At 36.3% G+C, this 26,555-nt stretch overlaps 1 protein-coding gene across 2 annotated transcripts in view; it reads left to right on the forward strand.

The window, feature by feature from the left end:
• Window positions 1–26,555, forward strand: part of LOC146601019 (contactin-associated protein-like 4) — a 230,671-nt gene that overhangs the window by 20,334 nt on the left and 183,782 nt on the right. For both annotated transcript variants that reach the window (XM_085312730.1, XM_085312739.1), the window contains exon 2: window positions 22,429–22,539. In XM_085312730.1, the coding sequence (XP_085168856.1) occupies window positions 22,429–22,539 (111 nt within the window). The remainder of the gene's footprint in view (window positions 1–22,428; window positions 22,540–26,555) is intronic.

Genomic DNA, 26,555 nt, shown 5'->3' on the forward strand with positions numbered 1-26,555 from the left:
GTGTATTTGGAATTAAATCTGCAAGAGATGTCAAGGACAACAAGGAGGGCTTCCTCAAATACATCAGTAGCAAAAAAAAAGATTAGGAAAATCTTGAGCCTGCTGCCGAATGGAGTGGGGGTCCTGCTGATGAAAGATACAAGGAATGTAGAGTTACTCAATTCCTGAATGCCATGCTGAGGGCAGCCCTCAGGAATCCCAGAGCCTGGAGACAAGAGAGAAAGTCAGGAGAAAGGAGGACTTTCCCTTGGTGGAAGAGGATTGTGTTAGAGATAATGTAGGCAGTTCTGACACCCACAAATCCATGGTCCCTGATGGGATGCACCCATGAGTGCTGAGGGAGCTGGCAGATGTCATTGCTGTGCTGCTCTCCGTCATCTTTGAAAGATGGAGAACTGGAGAGGTGCCTGAAGACTGGAAGAAATTCAATGCCACTCCAATCATAAAAATACAGGAAGGAGGACCCAGAAAACTCCAGGCCAGTCAGCCTCACCTCCATCCCTGGAGAAGTGATGGAAGAAACCTGAAGGCATGACCACCTTTTTGAAATGCATGTATACCAATGCAGCCAGCATGGGGAACAAACAGGAGGAGCTGAAGATCTGTGTGTGATCACAGGGCCATGATCTCATTCCAGTCATGGAGACACGGTGGGATAGCTCACATGACTGGAACAGTGTCATGGATGGCTATGTGCTTTTTAGGAAAGACAGGCCAGGAAAGCGAGGTGGTGGAGTTGCTCTTTTTGTGAGAGAGCAACTGGAGTGTATCGAGCTCTGCCTGGGGGTGGAGGAGGAGGAGACAGTCAAGAGCTTATGGGTGAAGATCAAAGGGGAGGCTAACGTGGGGAACGCAGTTGTGGGTGTCTACTACAGGCCACCTGACCAGGAAGAAGAACTTGATGAGGCCTTTTACAGAGAGCTGGAAGTAGCCTCACGATCACAGGTCCTCATGGGGGACTTCAACCACCCTGACATCTGCTGGAAGGACAGCACAGCAGGACACAAACAGTCCAGGAGGTTCCTGCAGTGCATCGATGATAACTTCTTGACACAGGTGGTGGAGGAGCCTACAAGGAAGGGTGTCCTGCTGGAGCTTGTCATTACCAACAGAGAGGGACTTGTGAGAGATGTGAAGGTTGGGGGCAGCCTTGGCTGCAGTGACCATGAGATGCTGGAGTTCAGGATCCTGCAGGAAAGAAGTAAGGCAACAAGCAGGATTGCAACCCTGGACCTCAGGAGAGCAGACTTTGGACTCTTCAGAGACCTAATTGGTGGAGTCTCATGGGTTAAGGCCCTAGAAAGAAGCAGGGTCCAGGAGAGCTGGCTCTTATTCAAACATCACTTCCTCCAAGTTCAAGAGCAGTACATCCRTATGAGTAAGAAGTGCAGCAAAAGGGGCAGGAGACCTGCATGGYTGAGCAAGGAGCTCCTAGTGAAATTCAACAGAAGAAGAAAATACACAGGCTGTGGAAGAGGAGACAGGTTACTTGGGAGAATTATAGGAATGCAGTCAGAGTATGTAGAGATGTGGTGAGGAAGGCTAAGGCCCAGCTGGAATTGAGTCTTGCAAGGAATGTCAAGGACAATAGGAAGGGCTTCTTCAGATACATCAGCAGCAAGAGGAGGACTGGGGAAAATGTGGACCTGCTACCAAATGGGGTGGAGGCCCTGGTGACAAGGGATACAGAGAAGGCAGAATTACCAATGCCTTCTTTGCTTCCATCCTCACTGTTAATGGCAGCCGTCATGAATCCTGCAGCCTGGACATGAAGAAGAAAGTCTGGAGAAGGGAAGACTTTCCTTTGGTTGAGGAGGATAGGACTAGAGACCTTGTGGGCAGGCTAGACATCCACAAATCCATGGGCCCTGATGGGATGCACACAGAGGTACTGAGGGAGCTGGTGGATGTTGTTGCCACGCTGCTCTCCATCATCTTTGATAGGTCCTGGAGAACTGGAGARGTGCCTGAGAACTGGAAGAAAGCCAATGCCACTCCAGTCTTCAGACAAGAAGGAAGACCCAGGCAGCTATAGGCTGGTCGACCTCACCTCCATCCCTGGAAAGGGGATGGAACAGCTCATTCTGGATGTCATCTCCAGGCATATGGAGGAAAAGAAGGTGATGAGGAGTAGCCAGCATGGATTCATCAAGAGGGGATCCTGCTTAACTAGTCTGATAGCTTTCTCTGATGGAAGGACTGGCTGGATAGATGAGGGGAGAGCAGTGGATGTTGTGTACCATGACTTCAGCAAGGCTTTTGACACTGTCTCCCATAACGTCCTTCTAGATAAGCTCACTGAATGGACAGTGAGGTGGATTGGGAACTGGCTGAAAGGAAGAGCTCAAAGGGTCATCATCAGGGGCATGGAGTCTAGCTGGAGGCCCGTGGGTAGTGGAGTCCCCTAGGGCTCAGTACTGCGTCCCATCSTGGTCAACTTCTTCATCAATGAAGGGGATGGATGAGGGGACTGAGTGCCTCCTCAGCGAGTTTGCTGATGCTGCCAAACTGGAAGGAGTGGCTGATACACCTGAGGGCTGTGCTGCCATTCAGAGAGACCTGGACAGGCTGGAGAGCTGGGCAGAGAGGAAATTTTATGAAGTTCAGCAAGGGCAAGTGCAGAGTCCTACATCTAGGAGAGAAACAACTGCATGCACCAGTATAGTCTGGGAGCTGACCTACTGGAAAGGAGCTATGCAGAGAAGGACCTGGGAATGCTGGTGGATGACAAGTTGACCATGAGCCAGCAGTATGCCTTTGTAGCCTGGAAGGCCAATGGTCTCTTGGGGTGCATTAGGAAGAGTGTTGCCAGCAGGTGGAGGGAGGTGATCCTGTCCCTCTCCTCAGCCCTGGGGAGGCCTCATCTCGAGTACTGCATCCAGTTGTGGGCTCCTCAGTGCAAGAGAGCTTATGGCACTACTGGAGAGACTCCAGCATACGGCTACAAAGATGATCAAGAGGGCTGGGGCACCTGCCGTATGAGGAATGGCTGYGAGAGCTGGGACTGTTTAACCTGAAGAAGAGCAGACTGAGAGGGGATCTTATTAATGTCTAGAACATCGTAAGGGAGGGTGGCAGGAGAGTGGGGCTGGACTCTTTTCAGTGGTGCCAAACGACAGAACAAGAGGCAGTGGGCAGAAACTGAAACACAACAAGTTCTGTCTGAACATGAGGAAAGCTTCTTTACTGTGAGAGTGACAGAGCACTGGACCAGGTTGCCCAGAGTCGTTGTGGAGTCTCCTTCTCTGGAGATATTCAAAACCTACCTGGATGCAATCATCTGCGATGTGCTCTAGGTGACCGTGCTTGAACAGGGGGATTGGACCAAATCTCTTCCACCCTCAGCCATTCTGTGATTCTGTGACTTGGGAGATAGCTACTAAGCCTTCAGTTACAACATCTGGTATCTCTTAGGCATTTTCTGAAGATAAGAAGGTCCTTGATTAAATAAATACCATAAAGATACACTCCCATAGTGTAGTAATGGGTGCAGTGAACTAGTGTAGGATAGGTATGTTCTGCTTTCAGGTGTAAGCATGTGTGCTGTACCATTTTTTAAGGAACAGCATGGAGAGGGCAAGCTTCCGATGCAAGCTGAAGTACAGGAAAGAACCATCCGGCCTTTGGAATTTTAATTATGTCCTTCTGGGGCAAACATCATGCAAAGTGTGTTGAACAAGGAAATAGTAAGAAATCTTGCTGGCTACTGTGACTTCTGCTTCAAACTAGTGACTAAAATTAAGTCTGAGTTTTCTTTGTTATTTGCTTTTCCTATAAGGAGTATGGTGTTACTCTGAAGGAGAACCTTAGAAGTATCCTAGAATCACTATTGTAATTTAAAATCTAGTTGAGCTGAATGAGAGGTTTCATCTACAGAACTGCAGTCCCCATGAACAAGAGCAGAACTTGGTGAGCTGTCTTCAGTGGCCGATAGGCTGGTAGTTGTAACCAGTCCTCCTGACTCATGTTACAGGTAAAATTGAAGGTCTCCAATCATGGGAATTTATTTGTAATCTATAGGAATAAAATAATGTCATTGCTCTGAATATTACTTTGTTTTAATAGATCCACCTTAGAGCTAATTGGGAATTTTATTTCTCACTTCACTGAAAATTGACTTTTATTGTCTTTAAAAAAAAATATGTTGGGAATGTTTAAGTTAAATATTTTACTTTTGGATCAGTTCAGCTTGAATCAAAATTCCCATTTACTGCTGGAACAAGATATTTTAATCACGTGGCTTAAGCTGTTTTAATGTCCCTTGACACTCTAAGCTACATTAGGGCTATATAGTCTTCCCCTCCTCCCTCCCTCCTTTGGCTGAAACCTACTTTGTGTAAGGCACTTTTTCCTCATTGGGAGTTTTACAAGAAATACAATGTAGCAAGAAAATCAAGCTTATAGAAAAAAAATGTGGTTACTCAACCTACTGCTCCTGGAAGAAGTCGTTTTGTTTTTGGACCTACTAGAAATTAAATATTTTAGATTCTTATTTCACCAAGATGGTGAGTTATGGTTTTTGTCATTTCATATTTATCTCTTTCAAAGTGAAAAAAATTTCAGTGTGTCTAGGGAAAGAATCATTCAAATTTTTTTCTTTATTCATTTTGTTAATCTCATGAAACTTTCTCGCAATACAATTCAGTTAAAATTTTCAGAGGTGTAAGACTGAATAGGATTTAGAAGAATACTTGATAAATAAGTATTATCAAATATTTTGATCATATTTTGTTGTATAAGTTAATTGGAGTACCATAAAAAGTCCAGCTAGTGGAATGAAGAATTCTGTGCTTTGTCTACACCTGCAACAGTATTGGAGAGCATTTGGGCAGCAGAATTCTAAAAATTGTCAGGATAGTCTTACACAATTTTTTGGTCTGTTTTTATTCCCCCTATTTGTTCCCAGGTATACTGCATGAGTTACCATGTACCAGAAGTTTGGCTATGGCGATGCCATCTGGATTGTTAGAAAAGTTTGATAATGTGAACATAAGACTTTCATTGCTTGTTGACCTAAATGCCAGAGAAAATGACAGGCATGCTTCTTTTATTCTTATAAATGTAACATTTGTAAACTAATTATTCTACTTTCCAGTTTATATTGGAAGGTACAAGTAATTCCTTCATACCTTAGTCTCCTGAAGTTTTGGAATATTATTGCTCTAAAGGCAAGCCATATCCAAAACAGAGAGATTCCAAGGAGAGTATGAATTTTAAGAGTGGTAGTATGGCATGATTTGACTTCAAGATCTTAACTCGGTAAGTTTTTCTCATGTGTCCTTTAACTGATGAAGTAATTCTACATAAACTCCTTTGGAAAATGAAGAACAACTTCCTGCTCCATTGGTAGCATATAATGTTTTATCAGTTCAAAACAAATCTCTGATGTTATTAAATCATGTATGGTTGAATAATCTTCTAATAAATCTTAAGGAAAAACTAGTAATAATAAAAATCCCCTTTAAACTTTTATTAAACTATTGCTATTTATTGATGAAGTTAACAAATTAAACTGAATATAGGAAACATTTTAGGTGACATCTTAACTAACAGGTTGGTCAAAAGCAAGAGGTATGAGTTTATTGAATGAAACCTGAACTAAGAGGGAGGTGACCCAATGACTAAATTTTTCATCATTAATTAATTGTATTGGTTATGTTTCTTGACGATAAAAAGTTAGCAGTAGATCAGCAGAAGTACTTCAGCTGCTGAACTTAATTTTTATCTTGTAACTTTTTATCTTTTATCTCAGCTTTATAGATATTTAATAGAAAAATTATCTGAAATAAAGGTTTACCTACATATTGTAGAAACACTTTTTTTGTTGTTGTTAATAATTCAATTATATCCTTTCCAGAGTATATTACTGTGGATCTAATTAAATGATATAAGAAATAATTATTTTCCATTCATTTAAAAACTATACAAGTTTTCTGTCATTTTCTTCTTTCCATAGCCACTCTTAGATTCTTTCTGGTTTTCAATAAACTTGTTCTCATAGAGACAGTGCTTCAGCTTTGGATAGTTTTGTTTTAGAAATGATAATCACTCTTTATTCACATGTTTGATATCTTACAGTCTGTTCAGGACTTTAGAACTGCTAAGATCATGTTTTATTTTGAAATGCAGCATTTTTCAGTACTAAGAGAACAAAAGAGGTCTCAAATTTGAATTAAACTGGAAGGCAACATAGGAAGTCTAGATGACATAAGCCATGTGCCAACATCAAGTTTATTTTGTGTCCTAAAGTATAAAATTTGTCAAAATGAAGCATGTTTACATTTTAATCCTTCAGAAGAAGGGAAATATTTGCAATGTACACATAGAAATATTAAAAAACAAGTCTTTTGTGAGGAGTTTAGACAGAACTCAATAGTTAGAGGGGAAATTGGGCTTTTCAACTAGGAGAGTATCTCCACCAGCACTTGGCTTTCTACTGGATATTTTTTAATAGTTCTGAATTTACTGTATTCACTTATTTTGTGCATGTATAAATCATAAGCAACTGTGTTAYGTCCCATATTTATTTAAATATATTAAGTTGAACCAAGCTTTCCATTAAGCTACTAAACAAGTATAATTATTTAAAGGAATAATATTGTGTCCCTCAAAGGGATTTTATCAGCACATACTATGTTTTGAAATCTAAATGAAAGTGCTCATATGTTTTGAAAGTACTGTATCGGATCACACAGTTGTTTTTAAAGTGTAATCTTGAGGAAGAGTAATTACTATCCAATCAATAAAGTCAGTCTTCCCTCATGTAATTCTACTTAATGCATCCAAAATTCTTTAGACAGTCTTGTATGTTAATGTAATTACCTATGAAAGCTTATTAACTTTGAGTATTACAAGATCTCAGCTTAATTTTATGAAATTAAAGAACTTTTCTAGTGTTTTATTTTAGTTACGATGCTGAGTGCTGTTCAAGAAAATTATTTAAATGTATTCATATTGAGAGTAAGCTAGCACTTCATTAAATGAATACAAGGCCTTTCAAATGGAAAATACATTTAGARATATCACTGTAATAGGACAAATAATGATTGAAACGAAGATCTGATTTATTCTTAACAGAAGTCAGTGGAGTTTTAATGATTTTTTCCGCTCTTATTCCTACTGACAGAAAACGGTAAACACTGTAATGCTTCAGACCAGCTCACTCTTCTTGCTTTTACAGAAAGCAGTCCGGAAGTCACTGGGTTTGATCACTTGAGGATGCACCCTGCTTAGGTGAATCTTCAGGATTCACCTTAGAAAGTTTACATGACATTGAGCTGCTGCACGTGGTCCTGAACCCTGTCAGCTCCAGCCCTGCAGTGCCTGGCCTGAAGGCTGATGGAAAGGGGACTCTGCCCAGCCCATGGGCTCACTGGCAGCAAGGATGCTTGCAGGCGCAGTAAAACAATCAGAAGTAGCAATACCATTGGACTACTCTTATCTTTAATCAACACAGGTCTAAATATGTATCTCTACTATTTGGAGGTATCTGTTTCAGGTTACCTCATTGTCTGACTGAGAAATAACTTTGAAAATGGCATATTACAAAGAATATCATTCTACCAATGCCATATCATGCCAGGGAAAAGCAGCAAATAGCAAACTCACTGAAAATTAATAATCATGCCAGGCAAAAGCAGCAAATAGCAAACTCACTGAAAATTAATAATCTGAGATGTAGATTATCAGCTCAAATCAGGTAGACTGCTCAAAACATAGTCATACAGATTTTCACTGGTTTCAGTTCAGTTTCCTTGAATTTAGTGATGAGGCTGAAGTTAGAATTCAAACAGTAAAGGTTTGACATAGTCAGAATCCTATGATCATCTGTTTCTAAGATGAAGATGGTACAGAGGATGTGTTGTGTTCATTTCAGGTCATAAAAGGATGAATAAAATATTTTCAAAACAGAATCCTGAAATTTGATTCTATTCAACATGACATCTCTGTGCTGTTTGTTAATGATATTACTTAAACGTGTAGTTGAAAAATAATAATAATGAGCTCTGTTTTGTGCATTGTAGACTTGTTATTTCAAGGAAAACATTCCAGTGGTTGAAATGCTTTTAGCAATTTTAACAAGCTTGGCTGGGAATAAATTTGCAAAAATCTCCAAAATATATGCTTTATAATTTAATACAACAGAGTTGTGCTTGAGGGGGGAGCACAGCTGTGTGAGGGGGGTGGGGTAGGAGAAAGAGGACGTATTCCTCTAGTCTCTGTGAGTGACTTAGGAATATATAAAATGAACAACATAGGAGCAATGAGACAGTAATATTCCCTCTTGGTTTTTATTATTTTTTACTCTGTGTCCGATAGTACATCATCTTGATAGATTAACTTTTAAATTAAAGGTATGCCTCCACAACATAAAATATATTTGCAGAATTTTGTTTTAGAATGTCTCACCGTTTAAATCCATGTGTTCTGATGATCAGAGTAATTTAGTGTGTTGAATATATACTGAGATGCTTTCTTATTCCTTGCCATTTATTCTGTTAGAGCAGCCCTGTGGCAGATTTAAAGCATTGGTTAAAAATCTTTTTTCTCTTCAAGACTAGCCTGGCTTAGCATGATGCCATCATGCTGCTTAGGCTAAAGTTTGGATGCAGTGCCTGACACACAGGCGTCATCAGTTAAACCAAAGGAAGTCCATTTTGTAAGGAAAATCTTGTCTGAGCTACTGTTAAAGTCATAGCACAAACTGGTCACTGTGTAAAACAGACTTTGGTCCACTATTTTTCTTCTCTGCATTCTCTCTGAAGTTCTCTGTTGCAAGGTATTTTACATTGGGAAAGAATACCGCTGGTTTCCCAAGAAATTAAAGAGTTCTGATCACTATATGAAGATCTAATCAAATATCTTAGAAGTCATTTTGTCTCCAGGTTTCAGTCAGTACTKTATTATTATTATTGTTATTTATTTTCTGGATATTCAACTAGAGCAATGCTGAATTTCGTTTTAAGAGAGAAAATCATATTCAGGGATTTGCAGTTAATTTTCTGAGAAACATGCCAGTGAAATATAGCATACAGTGAAACTCTCACTGCTTGGCACAGGGCTGATTTGACTGAACTTATAAGCTTAGTAGGTTATGGAAGAGAACATACCTTTCTTTGGCCTTCTTCCTGGGACACAGTTATACTCTTATCCAGGGATGGTAATTTGCCAGCTAGTGATTTTCCAATCTTTTCTACTCTTTCATGTTCTCAGATTTTATCAATGCCTGTTGGCCTCCACACCAAATATTGGCTTGTTTTATCCTACTGTGTAAATGACTGTTGAGGTATATGTTAGAAAAGTATTTTAATTTAGTAGCAACTTCTCTTGCACAATTTCTAGTAAAATTCAGTCCTAAGTGGAGTGCTATACAGTACTTAAGCTGTTAATAAGGTGTTAAATGCTGTGTGGATAAACAAAAGGATGAAAGCAAGTTTGTTAGATCTTTATGCACAGCTGAAATTGCTGGGGTCCATCCCTGTGAATGCTATGATAAAAAGCTGTCTTCTGTGGAATCCACTGTGGTATGTTATCATTAGTTATATGGATGTGACATATTTTCTCTTGGAAAAGATACCACTGGCTAGAAGGAGGTGCACGTATTTCAACACATCAGAGAACTCTCAGTTGTCTGTATTTACTGGATGGTCGAAGTGTGTAAGATAGTTTGCAGTGTATCTACAATGTAGGAATAGAGTAAGCCACCAAATTTGCTTGTACCCCCAAATAATTAAGTGGATTATCACATTTAGGCATTTGTATGTTTCTTAATGCACTGGTAGATACTGAATATGCAGTCCAATGTAAGAGACATATACACTAACACACTCCAGTGTGTTGCCAAAAGATTGGAGGTTTTATCTCTTGTTGGGGCAAGAAGTTGTTTGTTAGCTAGTAAAATGGAGGAGATAGCAACTAGTTTAGCAAAGAAACATTTGAATATTCAAGGAAGTGAAACAATAAGTATTTCAGTTAAGAACAACAGTCAGCTAAAGGAGGGAATAAACTAAGGATGTATCCCTAGAAGTCTCTGAAGATGAGTTTGGCTGTAAGCTCTAATGAAGCTATTAGAGACAGAGGCATTTGGAGAGAGGCACAGCCAGTTCCCCAACAGCGGAGTCCTTTTGAGCTGGTGTTTTCTGTGATAAGCAATCCCAACCAAACAGGAAGGCATTCAAGATAGGCACGAAGACTGAAACAGGAACTATGCTTTTGGTGAACAGCAAGCAAACTGAGTACACAAAGTGAACAAGGAAGAGAATTCCTTCTAATGAATATTAATAAAAGTAGAACGTGCAATTTTGTGGGTTTTCACTTTTTCAAATGAAGAACATTTGACAATTTTTTCTTTGGGGGGGGTTCTGAACTTAATGAAAATGATTTAAACACATTTTAAAGTAATTGAATAAGAACAAGATACTCTTCATCAGTGCATTTAGGCTGGAACACTCAGAGTAATTCTTAGCTTCCAAAATGCCTCTTCCAAAGCATGCAAAAGGTAATAGTGTGTGACTCCATTTTAACTAAATGGCCAGGTGGAGAAATGGCATCAAAAGGGAGGGAGAAGTATGTTCTGGTCACCCATAGTAACTGAGAAGGCACTGTAGCATGCAACAACATGCAATGAAGGATGCAGGCTTGAATTTTAAGATTTGTAAGGAATGTGTAATGTTCCTATTATGAGTGTTTGAACAGACAGGGGAGTATCCTAGGAAGTACTGACCTAAGAAATGTTTAAAGAGTCATTGTGGGAAACTTTCTCAAAATGAGCACTAGSTGCTTACGGGCAAAATTTTGTTGAAGCTTCTCATTACATCAAAATAATGAAACAGAGGAAATAAGAACTAGGAAATCAATTTGATTTCTTTACAAAGCACTCAACTCTGCTATTGGTTTTTCTTCCAGTAACTTCTGTTCAAAAAAGATACACAAATCCCAGAGAAATTTCAAAATGATGCAGCAGTTGGAAAATGATTTTCACTGAATAAGACCAAAGGAATTTGTCTTATTAAAGAAGTGGAAAGGTGATTTGATCACCATCTTTATAAACTTACACTTGAAAAAATATTACTGATAGTGAAGACAGGAGACTTTTCTTTCATTTGAAGAAAAGATAACAAGATCCAAAGGCTTACTAGTGAAGTTAGACTTAAGATCTTATCTTTGAAATCTTATATTTGAAATAAGTTGTTATTTCCTAGCATTAATAATATTTAAACTTATGGAGTTACCAAGAAAAAGATGGATTTACAACACTGTAAAATACATTTAGACTGTGTGTATGCATGAATAGTGTACTTCCTATTCTGTTTCTGGGACAAATTTTGTAGCTTCTTTGTATATGGAATCAATTTTGTATTGATCCTATTAGTGTTGAAATTGGTAAGTGTATATATTCTCTTGTTATCTCTTTTCTTATATAGTTTGGATTTTAATGGTATGGCCAATGGTATGCTGAGACCTCTTGAGTTTCACTGCTTGTGCCAGTTGCTTTCTGACAGAGCTAACTCTACGCTGCGGGCAGCGGGCAGGGGCCAGAGTACAAGTTGCCCTCCTGTCTTTGACAATGCTGACTTTTTCCCTTGATCCAGATTAACTGCCCCTAAATTATATCTCTGTGTTATGATCCAGAAGGATTTTGCTKTTACTGTTCATTTCTCTAAGGCCTCAGCTTCTGGAAATGGAAGGCAAATGCTTGTAAAGATAACCTTATTTGTTAAAGTCTTGTTAAATAGCTGCAAGTGATATTGCGAGAGATGGTTTAAAAATTATCTTCCTTTAGCTGAGACAAAAAGACTGCCAATGAATGTATTGACTCCCATGTGATGCAGAGTGGCCCAACTGCCCTGCTTTCTTATTCAAAAATTGTGTTTCAGGTGCTTGTGCTTGATGTATGGGAGGTTTTGCAAACCATTACAGTTGTCCTGCAAAGAAATACTTGATTAAGCTTCAAAAATAAACCAATAACTAATTTGAGAACAACTAGTCTTAGAATTTCCTATCAGGCTGAGAGAGACCTTGCTGGAATCCTCTGGAGATTTCTCACGGGACTGTTTATCACTGAGATTTTAGAAGTGCTGGCATTTCAGTTTCTGCTCTTTTCCACCACTGGCATTTTGACTACTGCAATTTATCCAATTAAATTGCTGTATTTGATATGACCTCTGAGAGACAAGAGATCAGACTAGCATCTTTTGGTCAAAAATTCTTGGAAAAATTTAACAAGAATTCTACTAAAGTAAAAGTAATTATTGGCAAAGATAGTAGAACTATGATACTTTTACAGCTTACTCATTCTTACCTGTATTCGTTTTCTCCTAAGCACTATTCCCTCTTCTCCTCTTCCCACATTTAACAGCAAGTAAAGGTGTGCCCCACAACTGTATTCTCTATTAAGATATAATGAGATTTATATATGAGAAAGAGCATTAATAATGTCTTTCCACTGAGTGGTTTGTTAATCTAGTTTTACAGTGGCTTAATATATGATATATTTTTTTTTATATTAGTAAGAACCAACCTGAAAATCAGTGGAGGTTCATAGCTGTAAAGCTGTAATGGAAAAGTGAAATCAAGAGGATTTATTGTTGTGGCATTTTATACCTAGTGGAATCTTGCCAATTTCAGACAAATGTTACCAATTTGTAAAGGTCTGTGCTAGATGATCCCCTCAAAGAGACTGTGTAAAATGATTAACAGACAGGAAAAGCAGGTTCCTTTCTGTAAAGCTTTGGTTCTAAGATGTATTTACAAATGTAATTTCCATTGACCTGAAAGAACATTAGTGAAAGAACTTAAAAATACATTTCGTTTTGTAAAATATTTGTGTTTTACTCTGTATATTCATATTATTTCTGTAGTGGGTACACACAGATTAAGTGTGATTTCTTTAAGTTTGCTGAATGAAAGATGTTTATAAAAATGGGCAATATTTTCTACAAACAACTTGTTCCCAGTTGATAGGATTTAATTGAAAATGCCTTTTCCTCAGTTAATTTTATTACTAGAGTCCTAGATTATATTATTTTTTGAGATRCTGAATTTAATTATTTGTTTCTCTCAGAAACATTTTGATGTATATTTTACCTAGAATTAAAAAAAAAAAAAAAGTTTTCTTTCCTTTCCTAACTTTCATATACACAAAATTTACTTGACAAGTGGAAAACCTCTACCTTTGAGCAGTTTGATTTTAAGAAATGCAAAGTTAAAATTTTTAATAGAAACAAGCAAAACAACCCCTGCCTCCTTCTTTGTGTATTTCATCTCAATCTGTTAGTTTAGGAAAAAGAAAAAGGATTTCTACATTCTTCTAATAATAAAGCATTTGAAATACTCTTTTTTTTTTTTTGCAGAGATACTGTATTAATCACAAAAGTATTACTAACCTCTGTTTGTWATCCTAGCTGAAAAATAAATGAAATATATGATCATTCTGAATTTTAAAACATAATAAGTTAGCACAAAAACAGTGAAAATTTAATAATCACAGCAGAAAAGTGTCAGATATATTTCATGGGAAATGACATTCTATACAGTTATAAAATTAGTTTTCAGATACCACACAGCTACATGGGAAACAGTTAATACTGATTTTAAAAAATTATCTATTTTGTATTGGTGCTAAAATAATATTTTACTTTCAAATTACAATTTCATTTTTTGAGTTCTATTATAATAAATTCTTTGTTCTCTCTCAAAATCTTGCCATTTTACTACCCCATATTTTTAAAACATTTTCTGCTTATATTATGAATTGTGTTATTTTCATCGCTTTTCACAGAATGAAGCAACTGTATATACTGAATTAAAATTTCTACTTATAAGCTTATTCTTGTTAACACTATTGAAACACTGATAAACAGCTAAGGTAAATAACACGTAATACTTTATAATGCTAAAAAGCTTTATTGAGCTATATTCTGAGTTGCCAAGATCCCCATCGAAACTGAAGAACAACAAAAAATACAACAAATGAGCTCTTAATAATAAAAATAATAAATAAACAATATCTATTTCAGTGGGAAAGAATAGGCATAGTCCCAGAAGATCCCATAGTGTTAGATTCTGTTGATGTTTTTGGATAGCACCTTTTAAGTAGAGAAGCAGCTTGCATATCTGTGGTGTGCCCTTCTACTTTCTTGTTTTTACTTTAGGATACCTCTTGAACAAACTGATGTAAAAGTGTTACTGCAGTATATTTGGTTAATTAATATATTTTGCTATATGTCTTTAAAGTGAATAAGTAGTACCTAATAGAAAATGATGCATTTCTCCCATCGGATCTCAGTTCTAATTTGTCCTACTCTAATGTTTTATTGAATCAAATCTTTCACCACTGAATTCAGACACATAAAATGTAATTAGAGTCTATAAAAAATACGACCTCAATCCAGCAACCATTGAACTTAATGTAAGAACTTATTTTGATTTCAAAGGGCATTAGCAATTAGGAGCTAAGTCATAGTGTCAGGTCTCTACTTGCAGTGGAACATAGACTGAAAGTTTCCATAAAAGACCAAGAGAATCAGGGTTTGTTAAATAAGTTACCGATATATCTACCATCCGTTAAGACAAGCTGTTTGGTGTTGGTAGATCTCTGGATACTGGGAACAGGGAAATCCTTTATTTCAATTTGTTAAAATTAGTTAGAAGATTGTCCCCATGGTGGTCAGGCTCCTATTTCTAAACTATGAGACAAAGGTGATTCATGAATTCAGGTGAAAAAAAGGAAAGGTAAGTAAAGATGAAAACAAAAAAAAATCTGAGCAAAATATAATTCTCAGTGGTTACAACCATGTCAATTATTGAAGATTTATTGCAGTGTGTCTTTTGTCTTTAAAAATGACTGTTTGGGGAAACAGAACATTTTTAAATTTCATCAAGTTCTTTTTTGCTTCATCCTGATCTATCTCACTGAATTTCTTGTTCCAGTCTATCTTCCCTCCTCTGGTCTGGCTTTTAACCCAGTCACAAAGTATGCTCCTGGGCATCAGTAGGGTAGCCACTGAGCCTAGAAGACAGATGGCTGCTTCTTCGCACTTCCAGTACTTGGTCTTTTCTCGGCAAAAAAACAGTGAAGTCTGGATTACTCTTTGGAAGGACGGAACTCTTAACATTGCATGTTTGCATTAAGGTGGTTGTCACATGCCTAATGACAGCTGGCTATTAGGGAAATTTAACACTAAATCAAAGAATTGTGTCCTGAATTTGTGTGATCTCTAGTCTTCAAAAGCTAATAACTTTAGCAGAAAACGGAAGAATTTCTCACATACAACGAAAGAGTCAGCCCTGCTGTGAATGTTGTCTCCTTGCTAAGTTGATAATCATTCTTTCCATTGTCAAGAAAACTAACAAAAAATCCTAAGACACTTTTTCTTTTCTTTTCTTTTCTTTTCTTTTCTTTTCTTTTCTTTTCTTGGGCAATCAAACCCCACTTTTCAAAAAAAGAGAAAAAAAGAAAAAAAAAAAAAAAGGTGAACACGCCATTTAAAATGAAAATTCATGTTCAAAGAGAAAGATTAGCCTGGGGCAGTCAGTTACCAGAAAAATTTTACCTTGAAGGGTTAACTTCAAAGTTGTGAGCAACTGAAAATGGCTAGAAAACCTCAGCAAAGGAAGTACTGTGAGCTTTGATGACTCATGTATGCAACTCAAAAGGGATATGTAGAAATGTCTAAAAAATCTTCCACAGGCTGAACTAAGAATGGAAAAGGGAAACACTACTGACTAAGAACTACTTCAAGAAACCCTGTGCATTACAGGGTGCAGCTTTTCTTGTGACCTGTTTTTAAACTCTTAGCTACCAACGGGCAGCAAGGAGCACAAGATGACAAGGTGCATAGGGCTCTTTGAAGAAAACGTCTCCCTCATTAGCAGGGGAATGCAAGGTGAAGCCAGTAGCAGCAGCAGCAGCAACCACAGACCAGCTTACATGTTAAGTAGCCTTGCATATTGTGTAGCTAAAAGGCCTGAACTGGCCTGGTCTAATTGTCTGCAAATTAATCAGCTTGACTTCTCCTCATTATTCTCATCCTTATTGATGAAAAGTTCATCACAGCAAGGATCAACTTTATGGTCAATACCTCTCAGCTAAAGAAAGAGTGGGGCACGTCTCTTATGTGTGTCACAAGAATCCGATTAAATACACTGAATCTTTTGAAACTAGTTATAAACCTGCACCTAGGCCTAAGGCTAAAATACTATAGTTAACCTATTTGAAAATTCTTTTAAGGAAAGTGGGATATATGCTTACTCCTAGAGAAAAGTACATATTATCAACTTGAAAATATGAGATAGTATCAAGGGCATTTGGACCTTTAGGTAATAGGAAGAACACTTTGAAGTATCCATGGTTGAATCTTGTTGGAGGATATGTTTTGTGGCACCTTTTTTTAAAGTTTCAGCAAGTACCACTACTGTCAGTACAATATGACATTCTTTTTATTACTTTCTTATCCTCTTAAAGCTGCAGTTTAAGAGCCTTATTTTTAAGTTAGTAATCAGAGTATTCATTTATTTAAATCTGAATGTATTGATAGCAGCAAATTAAACTCCTCCTAAGTATTTCAGCTTCACCTACACAAGAGAGATGAACATTAATCAACTTTCAGAGACTCTTAGGCTTATTATTTTCCCCATTTTATTCTGTTAAAGTTGCCTTTCCAATTGTCCCTTGCTAGCCTACTTATCTATTGATAGCATTTTTAATTTTCCTATATTGAGGAAACATTAGCAAACTTTCTTTCATTTTGTCATTTAATTTTAATTTTTTTATGTAGTTTTGGACATAGTTCGCTGTTTTTTAGTTACACTTAAAATGTTCATTACTTACTCATTAAGCACACCATGTTTTCTTTGGATCCTTGATAAGGCCAGGGAACATAACAGCTTAGGAAGTCAGCTACTGTAGCTTTTTCCACCTTTGCTACCTATTTAATGTGTCTTGCTTTAACAGAAGTTGGTAGTTCTTGTTTGCTGATAAAGTTTTGAGTAAACTAAGTTTAAGCAAAGTGTATACAACAATATAATACCTAGAATTAATTTCATTAAATCACTGAAATTGTAGTATATTAAGTGAATGATGTGTTGAGACAAAAATTCCGACATGAAGAATTCCTTTATGCTGTTGTCTTGAGTTGTTTTAGTTCAAAGGAAGTTAAGGCTTCACTAAGGTGAGTTTCTCTTGATGTAATACAGCATCAACTACTACTTAGACAATTTGAACAGCATCTTCATTGCATTGATTGGGCTTTACTGTTTGCTTATTCAGAGTAAATTTGCACTCAAATACATCCAAAATTTGTGAAACTATATTAGGATTTAAATTGAAAATTTTGATGGCATATAGGAACCTGACTGTTAGCTTCACAGTAAAATCAATTCTATATATTCTTGATGTTAGAGGAAAGAGACTTAATGTCTATAAATGACATTATAGACACTATTAATCTTTTTTTTTTTTTCTCTCTGCATGGAAACTGGTTTGTATCAATGTATCCAGGCTGTCCTAGTATTCTGTAACTATCATCATCATCATCATCATCATCATCATCATCATCATCATTTTAGCAAGATACTACTCAGGTCAAAGAAATAAAATTTATTTTATCAACCACAGTATGATAAAAATGACTATGATAATTGCTTTACTATGTGATATCCTATTTGAACTCCCATCTGTTGTAGCTCATATGGCGTGCTCTATGTAAACTATGATAGCACTGTATGAATGATCTCTTAGTTTACTTGGAATTTGCATAACAAGATAGTATTTAAGGCTAGAAGAGAAATGATAGGCATCTTTTATACATGCAACAGATACTGTTTTAATCCTTTAAAAAACCTCAGTTGCCTCACAGTATCACAAAGTAGTTGAGGTTGGAAGACACTTCTGCAGATCATTTGTTCCAGCCCCCTGATCAAGCAGGGCCAGCTAGAGGAGATTGCCCAGAATGATGTACAGCTGGGTTTTGAGCATCTCCAGGATGAATAATTTACAACCACTCTGGGCAACCTGTTCTAGTGCTCTATCACTCTCACAAGAAAGAAGCTTTTTCTTATGTTCAGTTTTAATTTCCTGTGTTTCAGCTTGTGCCCTTTTCTCTTGTCCTGTCACTAGGCACCCCTGAGAAGAGTCTGGCCCCATCTTCTTCATATGTTTCCCTCAGATATTTACACATACTGACAAGAATGCCCTTGAGCCTTCTCTTCTCTGTCCTGAAGAGCCCCAGCTCTTTCAGCCTCTCATGTGAGAGATATTTCAGTCCCTTAATCATCTTTATGGTCATTCGCTGGACTCGCTCCAGTATGTGCTTGTCTGTCTTGGACTGGGGAGCCTGGAACTGAATGCAGTACTCCAGGTGTGGCCTCACGGTGCTGAATAGCGAGGAAGGATTACATCCCTTGAACTATTGGAGATGCTTTTTCCCCAGGAAGCTGTTGGTCATCTTTGCTATGAGGATGCATTGCTGGACCATGGTCAACTTGTCTACCAGGACTCTTAGGTCCTTCTCTGCATAGCTGTTTTCCAGTCAGTTTGGTTCTAGCCTGTCCTGGTGCATACAGTCTTTCCCATCCAGATGCAAGGTTTCGCATTTCCCATTGTTGAAATTCATGAGGTTCCTTTTTGCATATTTCTCTGGCCTCCTTGAGGTCATTCTACATGTCAGCACAACCGTGTGGTGTATCAGCTGTTCCTTCCAGTTTTGTATCATCTGCAAACTTGTCGAGAGTGCACTAGGTCCCCAGGTGACTAGTGAAGAGTGTAAAGGGTATTTGTCCCAATATTAACCCTCGGGAGATACCACAGGTGACTAGCCTTCAGCTGGACTTTGTGCCACTGATCACAGCCCTCTGAGCCTGGCACTTCAGAACAGTTTTCAGTGCACCTCACTTACCACTTACCTACCCTATATCTTGTCAGCTTAGTAAATTTGATTAAATCAGCACTGAAGTTATGGTATACTGAAGGATATGGTTTATATGATTTGAATAACTTTGTCTGGCGAGGAAACAAGTAACATTTGCTTGTTTATGTATTCCCCTTCTGTATTTGCACAGTCTTCCTTTGTTTTTTGTCAGTTGTACTTCAGCTTTTCTCCTCTTATTCCCAGAATAATTCCCATCTGCCCTACTGAATTCTACTCATTATCAGACATGTTGTTTCTTAAATAGCAACTGTTGCAACTCACATCAAAGTATGGCACTAGCTGATTCCAGCAGTGCCTATTTCACAATTATCCTCCTCACAGTAGTGACTATAAATCATTTCACAGGCCCGAGCTGCAGTTTGCTTGCATAAAACTCAGGTATGTTTATGCTTTCAATATTCTAGGCTATTGTTTGTTGTTTAAAAATAAGATCTATCACAAAAATTTAATGTGAGATGCTTTAATGTGTATTGCTTTTAAATAAAATTTTGTTTTTAAAACTCATATGTTCACTGAGCCTGGAGAGCTATGTGAGACTCTCTAGAAAGCACTAGATGACCGGTCCGACACGGTCAGGTCTGTTATGTCATACGGATAAAAGGTGTTCAAGAGAACTGTCCAGTAGAATATGGGTGGATTCAGTTTGAATCAGTGGATTCAGACTGTTCCATTGCACAGTATTTCTTTCAGTAAAGTGAAACAAGGTAGAATTGTCATCATGTACAGATTAGGTTTTTGTTTGCTTTTATTAAATTCAAGAATCAAGTCAATACTGACCATCTGGTTCCTGCCACCTTCTACAAAGTGTTTTGTATTTAATTTTGGAATTCTTACTAAATTTTGAGATAAATTGAACATCATATCTTGGAACAAGAATTTTAGGAATGATAAGCAATGGAGAATAAGTTGGTATCAGATTCCTTTCCTGAAATAAAGTACAGCAGCTGGGGTAAAATAAATGTGTAAGTATCCAAAGAGTAAATCTGTCTTTGATACATGACTCACTTCCCTTGAATCAGTATTTGGTGAAACAAAAAAAGAAATTGATTTGCACTGTTGGTTTTTGGCTAGCACATAGTATGTATTCAACTCTTTATGTGTTTCTAATATAAATTAAACTTGACATAGATGGCTATGCAATCAATTATATTTAGGTGCTTAATGATTTAGTCTAGGAATATCTCAATGCAATATGAGTCTCACAGTAATGTGAGTATTAGAGCTTCTAGGCAGAATAATACAATGCTGTTCAATGCTTCCTAATGCCTACATACGAAAGGAAGAAGGTGGGAAGTACTGTCAGCACATGAACAACAGAAAGACAGTTCACTCATCCCTCTTTTTTTTTTAAAAAAAAAAAAAAAAAAAAAACTTCTGAATAAAAAAGCTGTTTCTAAGGCATGAGGACTCAGACTAAGCCAAGAAAGTTGTAAAAATAGTATATTCAGCTGTTGTGTATCTGCTGTCACATATATGTATTGATCACATGTTGTTATTCTCAGTGATTCATTTCATAATAAGTCACTCACTAAAACGAACAACCTGAAAATATGAAGCATATGAAAGATTACATACACAGATATTGGGGAAAATACCTTTCCTGTCTCTCAGTTTTCGTTCTGCTATTCAGACTTACAATGTAGGTTTTGACAGCAGAATAAAGATCAGTGCCCCTTGAAGTGCTCCCTTGCATCCCCAGTATAAATAGCTTTCTGATGGAAACACAAAACAACAGCTACAAAGTCTTTTCTTTCTGGAGTATTTTATGAATAAAAAGTTCTCTTCTTTTTCTGGACTGTAAAGAAACCTTTCACTGATTAGATTCTAAGGCTTACCAGTACAATACATTTGAGATAAAATCTTATTTTCCTTAATTATTATTCCTTCTTTCATGCTTACTTGTTGAACTATAATTTATTCCAAACATCATAGTTTATTTCACTTTTCCTTCACAATTTCTTTCATAAGTATGATCTGTGGATAGTGATATAAAAAATGAGCTTGTGATCAAAAACAATAGAAAGTAGTTATATGATTTTGCAGTCTGTATTGTAGAAGGCCAGTAAAAAATTAATGTGTTTATTCCTTTCACATGAACAAAGTACTCTGAATTTGGTAGTAGTGTGGTACATGTGAGAATGTAGGACCAAGAAATGTGACCCCTTGCTTAATAGTGACTAGATGTTCTACTGGAAAGTTTATTTTTCCTTCACTGTAAATGCAGGATGTAGACCTGTAGGATGATGGATATCTGTGATTTGAGAGAAATCCTAACTGAGGCTGGTCATAGTCAGCATTAGACTTTCTCTTCAGGATGTATATTGCTTAAGTAACTCAATTTTTTGTGGGGGAAGATGAAGAATAAAGCCCTTGAGACATTTATAGAGTGCATGTAAATGTGTTGCTGCTAATTAGACATATCTGTATTTATTCAGCAGAAACAGTTAATTATCTTTGAGTCAGGAAAAGGCTTTTCTTATTAATTAATATTCATGATTCTGTAGTAGAGATTTGTAGATGAACAGAAGGGTTAGAAGACAGAGTCATCTGTGGGTTTTCATTTACCAGTTGCATTCAGAGAACATGCTTATCCACAAAAAGGCAATTTCATAAAGACTAATAGTTTACATAATTCCCCTCTTTTTCTAAACTCCAGATGCCAGCATAGTATAGCCAGGAAAAGACTTGCTTACACTTCTTCTGGTGTTTTAAGTTAGTCTTCTTTCAGCTAAAACTAGAAGAGATATTGATTCTCAATTTATATTTTGCAAATGTAAAAGGAGAATGAATGCATGCCCTGTATAGTAATTGAGCTGAAGAGGCATTTAACATCCAAAGTATTGATTAGGATTTGCTTGCTTATGCACCATTGATTGTGAACTGCAGTTAAGTCCTCTTCTGAAAAGCTCAGGTTTCATTCTGTTGGGCATCTAGTGTTGCATGCTAATACTGCAATTTTATGCTGCTGTGTCAAAACCACGTGACACTGGCAAAGCAAAAAAAAAAAAAAAAAATTCCATTTCGTCATTCTTGCAGTTCTTAAAATGGATGAGAGGATTTTTGTTTTGTTTTGTTTTTGGAAGATGTAATTGAATTTAATGTGGTTGAACTTCTGGCATTAGGAAAGCAAAGAGCATGTATTGTGGTTCACGCTACTCAAGACAAGATTGGAAGATATCAGTTCCTATTCATATAAATAGTGCTGAGCGAGCTGTGCACCATTTCTCAGTACAGGCTCAGAAATCAGGTTGTAGCTGGGCAAGGACAACAAGTTGATGAAAGTAAGTTATAGTAGACTGGTAGTCTGATGAAATATTGATAAACAAGAAGTGCTATCTCAGTACTGACAGGCTTACATCTAATGCAGCGATTTTGAGATACAGGGTTTTCTTATCAGATACAGGGTTAATTCAAATATTTTTCTAGTGTTCTCTTTGGTTGCAGTTCCAATAAGTTGTGTTCATTGTAATAACCTGAACATGATATTTTTCACTGGCAGATAATTGTGACGATCAACTGGTGTCTGCTTTGCCTCAGTCGTCGTTCAGCAGTTCATCAGAGCTGTCTAGCAGTCACAGCCCCGGATTTGCAAGGCTTAATCGAAGAGATGGTGAGTGGATTTTATTGGTTGATTGATGCTAAATTTTCTCAAGTTTTCTGAAGCATTTTCTAATCTGCACAGAATCTTGAAATGATACATAATGAGCATCTCCTGGGTTATTGGGGCTGAGGAGAGTTATATTTGTTGTTTTAAGGAGAATGAGAAGGTAAAAAAATTTCATCTCAGATAATTGCCACATACACTTTACCACATACACTAGGAGTTTCTCTTAGTAAAATTATATGTCCAAATTCTGTGAAGGTTGTACTAATTTTATTGTGATAGATGCATCCTGATTGAAACTGAAATCTTCATGTGATATTGCAGCATAAAATGTAGACAATTTTTGACATATATCTCTAGCTACACCAAAAAAATCTCCTTAAATTAATTTTATTTCTTAGCAAGTCAAAACACACAAACATTGTCTTTCCTTGTAAAGGACAAATAGAGGGAGTGAAAGTGTGTGAGTTTAAGTGTATATCATTCTGTAAGAAAATAGGGGTAAATGCAGATTCCAGATTGAAAGACAGGACCAGATACTCAGAAAGTGTTTTTGATGAACTGTTTTCTCTTTCTTCCTGGAAACTCAGAATCTTGATTGTTTTATTTTTGTTTTTTTCACTAAGCCTATTATTTTATTAAGCTTATTCACTGAGATTGTGGCAAACTACAAATTGGCATATGGTTCAATTTTTATTAAAGGAAAGGTACAACCCTGTCTAACATGCTCTAGGTGACCCTGCTGAGCAGGGAGGTTGGACTAGATGATCTCCAGAGGTCCCTTCCAACCTTACTGATTCTGTGATTCTGTGATTCTATGAAAGTTGACTAGCAGGTCATAATTTGTATTAAACACCTGTATTAGACTACTAATGGCTCTGGGTCACTTCTAATATTTATTTATTTATTTATTAAACATGAATTTTCAGTCACTGGTCAGTACACATTATGCAATACTTTCTTATTTTGTTAAATTTTATTAAAATTTTATAGAATTGTTATTTGCAACTTTCCTGACTTACGGATAAAAAATTTAAATACTTAAGCACTGAAGATCTGGAGGTTACTAAATTCAACTGAAGTTTAATAATAAATAGTGTTTTATATTTTGTCAAGGAGTTCATTTGCATGAAAATGATGAATGTCCTTTAATTGCTGTAAATATGTTTTCAGTTCTTAATGACAAAAATCTATTATACTTTCTATGCGAAGGACATCTATTCTTAAACTTTTTGACTGTATCATCTGTTAGATGGTATAAAATCTGTCAAAAAATGAATTTAAATCATCAAAGACATCACATTAGACTGTGCTGTGTTGGTGGCATGCTTGTAGTAAGTAATTACATTCAAAAGTCATGTTAGAAAAATAAATGTAAGTACATAGAACGTTAAAACGATTAAAATTGACTTTGAAACACTGAGAAATTTCAGTCATTAGCCTTATTAGGCAAGTATCAAGGAGCTAAGTCATTCCCATCAATAACATACTAAAAGAAGTTCTTATTTTCTTTTTTCTTTTTTTAATTTTCCTTTTTTTTTTTTTTTTTTTTTTTTCCATACCGGCAAGGTTTTTGATCTTACCATCAAAGTGCTAATGCTAAGGAGGAACAAATATCTTTAGGAAGGTTTTCAAGCAGTGCTGTGTTAAAATGTTGTCACATGGTACCTGGGATAAACAAAAGCCCAGTTAAGTTTAGTTACCTAAAAATAATATATAAAAACAATAAATTTATGTTAAAACAAATGAAGTCCTGAATTAAATGAAATTCAAGGAAAACGTGAAGCTCAGCTTCCCAGCCATTGGTATGCTGGTGCTACGAGCAAGCAGTGAGTGGGACTGTTACAAGAGCTGGTGGAAGAACAATTGCTGTGGGCACTGGCTTCTCTCTTATTATTAACCATGAGGAAATAGGGAAGAAACTTGTTCAAAGGTGCAGTTTTGGGAGAGCTTGCTGAAGTGTTGTGTATTAGCTCATAATCTAGTCTTAATAATACAGCATTAATACAGACCTTGGGAATCGTACTAGTTATATAGAGCTATTCAAACACATCTGATCCCCTCATATATTTAACTATTATATTTTAAAACCTTGTGCATATGCGATAAGTATTTGAATTAAATCATAACTGTACTTTGCACTGCTAAAAGCACTTCCATTCTTGGGCTGCTGTGATTTCCTGGAACTTCTGCTATATACTGATAGGAACTCTAAACTGAGGAGAAATATCCAAAATTACTGTGTTATGCCAATATATAAATTACAAATTTAATTGTTAGTTGTGATACTAAAAAAAATTACTATRTTTCAAGAGGACTTACAGTCTTACCTGGCATCTCAATTCTAATAAAATGTAATAGTTGTCTTACTAAAATGTACATTTAAATGTTGTTTTCATTTGGCTCTTTTCATGTACTATGAAATTGTCTGTACTGTGTTAGCATGCATTTTTTTTAGAATTATCTTTTCCTTCCCATTGCTCTCTAACATGTTCATACATTGCAAACRATCATAGCTTTACCTCTGGCATCTTTCCATTTCATGTAGATACAAAGCAGTAGGTTGTCTAATTAGAAGATTGCTAACTCTCTACTTTCTCATTCTGTATATTTCAGTGTCATGGTACCCAGCAGGATACAGATTTGAATGTCTTATTCATTTAGTTTGTTCATTTTATTGGTTTAATAGTTTATGACCAGACCATTTGATTAGGTAACTTGTACTTCAGTTAGACATAATTCTGTAGAATTAGGTAGATGAGGGTGCGGAGAAAAATCTTTTCAGTCTTCAGTAAATTAGTCTTAAATAAATTAGATAAATTAGTCCTAGCTTTCTTTTTCTTCCTTCTTTCTTTTTTTTTTTTTTTTTTTTTTAATACTTGACCTCCAACAGGGAATATCTTTTCTGTACTCACTTTCAACACAGTTGAAATATCAATATTTAATTATTTTCTGTGAATAGTCAGACAAATCTGACTATTTTTGTAGGTGAATATGTATGAAAGTTTTATTTGTGTGAAACAAAGTAAAATGTTATACATACGTATACATTTATAAACAAAGTCACAAGAAATGTTTGTTAAATATCTATAGACTGGAAAAAATGCTTTTACGAGAATATGACTTAGATTGATGAGCTGTCAGTGATGTCATAGAAGCAATAGCATGTCATTACAATTTCAAAAAATATTCATTGATCATTTAGTTGTAGATGAAGTTGCATTTAATGCAAGTCTCTACTTTGAAGAAAAACAATTAATTAATTAAGCTGAAGTTAGTGTTTGTTGGAGAGTGATAGTGACCTCCTAACATTAAATTTGTACAAAAGAATATGATTCTAGCGCAGTAACAGGACATTAAACCACCAACATTAGGGAAAATTGAGCACAATTTGTACAGGAAAAAATACAATGTTTTTAGAGAGGTTATTTAAGAGTCAGATTGTCATCATTTATCAGTAAAAAAATAAAACCAATTTGCATATAAACCTACACTGTTTCAGCTGGCAAATAAAAGATAGAAATTAACAGGAACTTTGTCAAGAAAAGAATATAGGAAGTTGTATTGACAAGAAAAATAACTCTTTAACCATGTACCTTTGACTAAATACAGAAGATTAATAGGAGAAGTTAAATGCCAAAGGGCTGGGAACAGAGAGCTATAGATTTCAACAAAAGTGTAGTATAGAGTTTAAGTGAAGACCGTAAAATGTGATAACTTAATCTTTATTAGACAGAGTGGTAAACTAGCTAACTATGATGCTGAAAGAAAAAAAGTGCTTGATAAATATTTCCACTTTGTTCACAAAGGAAGACGATGATGTGCTGGAACTACATGTGGATAGAAAAAGTTTTTTTCAGTTGTTAGCAACCACAGAGAGTGATAATATCTAGGAATAACTTGTTAAATATCCTGCATATTTTAATTAATAGTGCAACAATTTCCTGAAGCTATGCAAATATTTCAATTTCAAGTGGAAACAATGAAATAAGCCTGCTCTGTAACTGCTAAAATAGTTACTC

The sequence above is a fragment of the Rhea americana genome, unplaced genomic scaffold (genome assembly GCF_003343005.1).
Source record: "Rhea americana isolate MKP2758 unplaced genomic scaffold, rheAme1 scaffold_11, whole genome shotgun sequence".
In the NCBI taxonomy this organism is placed as follows: domain Eukaryota; kingdom Metazoa; phylum Chordata; class Aves; order Rheiformes; family Rheidae; genus Rhea; species Rhea americana.